The following is a 6842-nucleotide window of genomic DNA, read 5'->3' as shown; positions in this document are numbered from 1 at the left end:
TTCTCTTGCCTGCCCTTGGCAGGCCTCAGGAGAGAGAGAGGCATGTTGGCCTTGCAGATGACAGTACTCTTCAGGAATCTCCTGCCATAAAGCTTGACACTGTCCTGGGTCCTTGGGAACCTGGAACAGTCTCCTGGCACAGTGTTTCGGCAGTGCCCTTTCTGTCTAGAGCAGGACATGTGCCAGACCAATACGAAAAGCAGAAATGATGCCATCAGTGGCACCCACAATAGCACCTGACCCAAAATAGCTTCCTAGAAAAAAAATAGGGAGGCTGATTAGGTTAGACAAGCTTGAAACAGAGCAAGACGTCCAGCTGACGATTAACAGGTGTAGGTCTGTGAGCAGGGGCTATAAATCCCACGGGTGAGCTCTCCAGCCACCTTTTGGGGAAAGGCAAGCGGCTGCTGGGAGCTCTCAGGATCTGCCTTCAGTGAACCATGGGGCTCAGTGATCAGGAATGGCAGCAGGTCCTGACCGTCTGGGGAAAGGTGGAGTCTGACATTGCCGGCCATGGGCACGAAGTTCTAATGAGGTAGGCAAGAAGCTTTGGTCCGAAGAGTAAAGCTGAGAGCTTTCGATGAGAGACCAGGGAAGGTGGATATTTAGCATGGGGGCTTCTGTTTGGCAGTGGTTTTTTTCCCAACAGGCTGTTTTCTTTGCTGTAGGGTGGTGGTTTTTCCATTGCTATGGTTTCTGGGTTAAAAATTACTCACTATATAAAGTGGCTGTGCTTTTGTCTCTCCATCTGTCTATGGGTGCAGGAGCAGGCCAGTGCTGCTTTCAAAAGATGGCTGGACTTTGTCACTCCCTCTGCTTTTGCTGACAAAGCTCTCCTTTGGATCCTCCATTACCCAAGCACCATGGTGAGAAATGCTGGAGCAAACTGTGTGTCTTTGGCCTTTAGATGCTCTGCAGCATGGAAGGAAAAATCACCTCTGTGACAATTTTCTCTACTTCAGTCAAATTTCAGTATTTCAGTAGCTGACTGTTTTCCTCTCCTCACCTGGCAGAGCCCTGTCCACCCTGCTTTTTGGGCCAGAAATCTAGGTGGTAACACTCTAACACTCATCTTCTAATGGTGAATTTGAGACCTGGGTGAGAAATGAGGCACATCCTTCCCTCTGCTTCACTCTTCCATGATTCTGGTATCAGAGTGGAGGTGGGAAGAGGACACCCTCCCCACCATACTGTCCCTGCAGTCCTCACCTCCTGAGAGGGGAACAACTCAGGTGCCATGAGCAGGTCAGAGAAGTGCAATCTGGAAAGGATTTCAGGGCTGCACATGGGAAACTGAGTGAGCATTGGATGCTAGCCTGTCCTTCCAGACCAGCAGGGATGGAGACTTCGAGGAGAATATCTCCAGATCTCCCTCGCAGCATGATCTACTAGAAGGGTATGGACACTGAAGAGAGCAGTGGAGAAATGGCACTCACTTGGGGGATTTTCTTGCCTAAGCACAGCTGAAGAAAGGACCCACAGCACTAGGGTAACCCTCTGAAAAGCTTTTCCAAAGATGAGGCTGTCGTATTTACCTCTTGTATCATGGCCCAGTTCAGCTGCTGTTTGAAGGGAAGAGAGAGATGGGGGCAGCAGGGTAGCAGCTCTCCCCTCATGCAGTCCAGAGCAGGCATGCTGGAGGAGTATCAGGAACCTGAGCCCTCCCCACAAATGAGATGGGTTCTTTGGCCACAGGACAGTGGGTCACATCTACAGGATATTTGTGCTGCAGAATAGTGTGTGCTTTCCATGTGCTTGATGTATTTGTTAGTGTGGTTTGACTCAGATTGTAGTGGAGAGTCTGGCCCTCATGGCAACATAATAAGGACAAATGCCCAGTTCTAGATGGGATGCAACCCCTGGCAGCACTGGCACACTTGTGAGGGCAGAGCAAATGTGCAATCCCTGTACCATGAAAGGGAAGCTGAGATCCTGGAGTGGAGCTCCAGACACTACTGCAGATAATGTGGGTGAACCACTTTGCAGGTGTGAACTGTGGGGCCCTGGATGTAAAGACAGGCATTGCTTTTGCTGGTGCTTCACCAGTCGGATTGTACTCATCAGAGTGTGTGGTACCTCAAAAGAAACTCATGCAAGGGAGCTGATGTCTCTCAGCACCTAATTGTTAGACTACTAATGATCAGGACAGGCAGTATCCCCTTTTCACCTCAACTCCATAATACTGGCAAGGAAAGGAGAGAAATTTCCTACTGGTTTGGTTGGCAGTGGTGTCTGCCTCCTGTCTCCTAGGAAATGCAGCAGGGAGGAAGCAGCAGGAATGATACTATCCTGTCTTTTAGCCACTCTTCCACCTTATTGATTCCATATCCATTTCAGGATCATAGTGCCTATATATAGCACTGTATGGCATGGCAACAGCATGCCTGAAGGTCCCACACTCTTGTTATCCACTTGCTCCCAAGGACTCTGAAGTGCCATGGCTCCTCATGGAGGAATCACATCGCTGGCAGCTGAGCTGAAGGGTGGGGGAAAAAAGGCAGGAACTAAACTCCTCCATGACTGTGGTTAGAGAGTGGAAGCACAGTAACCTCTCCTATCCACCTGATGTTCAGGAAGACCTCAGGCTGTTGTGGGCATGGGCTGCTCCAGGTTTTTTGTTTTGGTTTGGTTTTATTTTTGTATAAGAGAAGCCCCTGGAACTCTCTTTCCCTGAGCAGTGGAGAGAGAGGCTGGAAAGAAGGTCCTGGTGAGAGCCTGGGATTTACAGGTTGGCTCCCCAGCAGTAGTAAGTCAATGAAGACAAGTGGTTTTATTTGGTTTTGGTTTTTCTTCAGATGAATGTAAGAAATCACCTCTGAGTACCAGGATGAGCCTTGGCTCTTGTCTCAACCTTAATACAGTTGACATAAAGCAGGGGCCTGGTGCTAAAGAGTTAGCAGAGCTATGCAAACAAAATATAGACACTTGCTCTGTTGCTTTAGTTGGACATGTTTAGGGCATTGTTTCTGTCACAGCCAAGGGAATGGAAAAAGGCAGCAATGACGTGTAAGAGGATGGGATTAAAGTTGATGCAACACTCGAGGGAGGTATGTCAGGAGCTTCTGCTCTGCAAAGACAGGAGGCATTTTATAATTTGCTAGTGATAGAAATTAGCTTGCACAAAATAAATAGAAAGTAAACTTCTGTGCAGTGATGGCTATTGGGTTGTGGAGCAACCTACCTGAAGAAGGATGAGAAACACTGAAACCCGATGGGCTAGGTGCTCGCCTGGCTTACTGACACGCTAAAAGGAGTGATTGGGAATGGTGGCAGTTTGGAAAGGATCTGAAGTGTCAGTGTTCTCAGGTTAAAGTAGCCTCTACTAGCAGGGACTAACTTTGGGGAGTGAAGCAGATCGTCACACCTTCTTCACCTGTCCATATACTCTGAAATACCTGGAGCAGATGGACCTCAGCTCTGGTCTGGATGACAGCTCTCGTAAGTCTCACAAGTCCCTCTGCATTTGTCCACAGACTCTTTAAGGACCACCCTGAGACCCTGGATAAATTTGAAAAGTTCAAAGGCCTGAAGACTCCTGATGCGATGAAGGGTTCTGAAGACCTGAAGAAACATGGAGCTACTGTCCTTACCCAGCTGGGCAAAATCCTGAAGCAGAAAGGTCATCATGAGGCAGAGTTGAAGCCCCTGGCCCAAACCCATGCAACCAAGCATAAAATCCCTGTCAAATACCTGGAGGTATGGAAAAGGGCAGGGAATTTTGGTATCTGATGTGTAGTGAATGTGTGCAAGGCAGCTATGTGTTTCACTTTTATTTATTGATGGCTAGTTGGACCAGTGAGCCATCCCTCAAGTCTGAGGTCTCTATGTACAGGCAGGAGGAGGCACAGAAAGGGCTCACGGTATGTGATTTGTATGTAAATATCCAAGTTTACATTTCCCATTCCAAACACCACATCCAATCTGAGCAGACAATAACCAGCCCATGCAGCCTCTGCATGCCTAAGAAACTACATTACATAAGAACTCTCAGTGGCTGGACACAAGGGACATATAATTTAGAATAAGCCCTGGGGGATCCATTGGAGGCTGAGACCCACAAAACTAAGTGCTGGAAAAATAAAGGGCACAAATTTTCAGCTTTGATGGGTGAGGTGGACAAAGAGGGAGAAGTGCCATAGTCTGCTCAAGGTCACGAAGCAGATCAGCGTCAGAGCCAGGAATAGAGCTCAGTTCTTCTGCCCAGCCCAGGCTCTGTACATGCGAGACCTCACCGTCTCCAGAGACTGCGAGGAGGGCTACTGAATTAGCTCGGAGATATTTCCGGGCTCTGCAGCCTATTTCTCAGTCTGGCTTTTCTGAAAATAAACTGCAAGCATCCCTTCAGTTTTTCTTTCTCTCTTTCCTTCCTCACAGTTCATTTCTGAGGTCATTATCAAGGTCCTTGCTGAAAAACACGCTGCAGACTTTGGGGCGGATGCCCAGGCTGCGATGAAGAAGGCGCTGGAGCTGTTCCGAAATGACATGGCCAGCAAGTACAAGGAGTTCGGTTTCCAGGGTTAGCACACACGCACAGAGGAGCATCACGGCGGAGGCCTGCCCGTGCACCTTAGAGTAGCTTCCCCAGCACTCTTTTGGACTTCTCGTAATCAGCTGTCCAAGATGTGTGGGAAAGTTTTGATGAGAGGCCAAGAGTCACTCCGGGCAGCATAGAGGCACTCAGAGCGATATCCATGACTAACCATTGTATCCTGGCTTCATGTATACAAGAGAAATAATCTGCTTTCTTAGGAAAAATAAAAGGATTATCTGTGAGCTTCTGCCTATCCTATCCCCCCCTTTTTTTTTTTCCTTTCTCCCTGAAACTCAGTCTCATCTGAGAGGTGAATGGAATGGCCAGAGATGAAGGGATGTGGAGGAACAACAGCGCTGTTGAGGAGTGTGGTGAATGGGAGTGTGAAGGGATGATTCAAATGGTGTGAAAGGGACATCAGGATGGGGAGCAGGAACACAGCCTCCTACTCCTCCCACAGGTGAGACTGTTAGCAGGTCAGTATGGAGAGCTTCCAGTACATTATTACCTTGCTCCATGAGGGTGAACGCAGTCAGTCACTAGGATCTGCCAGGTCAGAAACTTTGGCAAGAACTCCCATCAGCAAAAGTACAGAGAAGTGCTTCCTGTTATCTATAGCTTTCTGGTAGCCACCACTACGCATTCGAAGTTCTGTTGCACTGGGAAGTGAAGTGTGTGTGTCTCAGAAAATAAAAATACATGCACCAATGTCCTGTGTTTACTCCTGGCTTTACAGACACCCTAGTGAGAAGTGAGGGAGGGGGAGAAAGTGGAAGGGTGTTTTGAATCTTGCAGGGTCAGTCCATGACTTAAGCAGCATGTGGCATCTCTCTCAGCCAGGGGCATCTCTCTCAGCCAGGGGCATTTGGGCGCTCAGATGTCACCATAGGGTCATGACCTGGTTAACAGTGGAAAATAGCAGCATAGACTCAGTGCCCTAAAGCTGAGAGAAGCAGTCCCTGACTAAAGGCCATGGCCACAGCTGTGCTGGAGGAATGTGGTGAGGGAAGGCCCTTTGTGTTTCTTATGGAGAGGTAGCACGTGCCTTGGGTCCTAGTGCATTGCTTCCTCCAGATGACGGAAAGCAGGGCTGATTAGCGCAGCAGGAAGCTTGCAACAGCAGCCTGTGCTCTTCTTTGGTCTCTGTACCATTCTGCATTTTTGCTGAGGTGCATGCTGCCCTGTGTTTACAGATGTTCTGTGGAGGAACTTAAGGGACAGACACAGCATCAAGATGCCTATCTCTGCCTGTTGCCCTCTCCCCATCCTGGTACCACAGTGCGGTAGGATTGACTTAAGAGAGACTGAAAGTCATGTTTTGCTTAAGGCAGCCCAAAGGTTAGTGAGAAATCATTGGAGCATGAACAGGGTTTTTGGGGTGCAAAGTCTTGACCTGACATCCTGGTCCACAGAGGACTATCTGACTCTCCAGGAATTGTGCATTTTCTCTGGCTGGACCTAGTCAAAGGGGCAGGTAACAGTCTGCAGTGACTACTGGAGTCCTCATTCCCTTGTCTTCCTTCATTCCCCTCATCTAGCTAGGCAGTAGGGTGCTTCAGTCTCTTCTGGCAGAAGTACTCAAGCTGTCTCTACAGGGAAAGCAAGGTGGATGAACAGTCTTGTATGTTTGCACAGAGGATTCATGGCAGAGTCACATTTTGGCACAGTAGTGGAGTGCTAGAGAGGAGGAATATATGGGGTCAACCGCTCTTTTCTGTTGTGGAGGTGCTTTATCTCACAGAGAGAGTGTGAGGGCAAGCATGAGAAAGAAAAGCAGGGGTTCTGTATTAGGAGCTACTATCAGGATCTAGTTTAAAATGCTCCCTACTACACTGTGCAATGGAAACAGAGGAGGAGGAGACACCAGCTCTCTTAAAAATCAGTTCTGAACCATTCTGAGCTGCTTGGTCAGGGCAAAGGCCACAAAATTTGTCTCCAAAAGGAGAGGAATGAATTCCTTCCCAGAAAAGAGCGTCTCTGATTTCCTACACTTTATAAATCCTCACTTTACCTCTGGGAACTTGCTTGGGGTTTCAACCTTTCACAGCAAGTCACAAAAGCATATGCTGTCACCTAGATGAAGTTACAGCCAGGTGGTCCCTGGCTTAAGCAACTTGTTTCGTCTGACTCCAGTCTAGCCTGTCTGACTTTGCAGGGAGGGCGACCTATTTAATTAAGGTCTAGAATTCCCTGCCCAGCACAATAAGATTTCCTGCCAGGGACAACAGGCTATACTTTGGGATTAAAAGGTCTGCTATAGCAGCTGCCACTGTCAGTCTGAGCAGGATCGGAGTCACATCTAGATACTTTT

The 6842-nt window shown here is 48.4% G+C and overlaps 1 protein-coding gene across 1 annotated transcript; it reads left to right on the top strand.

The window, feature by feature from the left end:
- Window positions 1-329: 329 nt before the first annotated feature.
- Window positions 330-4773, top strand: MB (myoglobin). The gene is made up of 3 exons (XM_068142352.1): window positions 330-535; window positions 3474-3696; window positions 4375-4773. The coding sequence occupies exons 1-3, from the start codon at window positions 441-443 to the stop codon at window positions 4519-4521; spliced, it is 465 nt and encodes a 154-aa protein (XP_067998453.1). The 5' UTR covers window positions 330-440; the 3' UTR covers window positions 4522-4773.
- Window positions 4774-6842: the final 2069 nt, after the last annotated feature.

This window comes from Melanerpes formicivorus, unplaced genomic scaffold (assembly GCF_026170545.1).
Source record: "Melanerpes formicivorus ecotype bairdi unplaced genomic scaffold, bMelFor1.0.p_v2 SCAF_8, whole genome shotgun sequence".
NCBI classification, from domain to species: Eukaryota; Metazoa; Chordata; class Aves; order Piciformes; family Picidae; genus Melanerpes; species Melanerpes formicivorus.
Note: the sequence above shows the minus strand (reverse complement) of the source record. Positions and strands in the feature narration are given on the sequence as shown.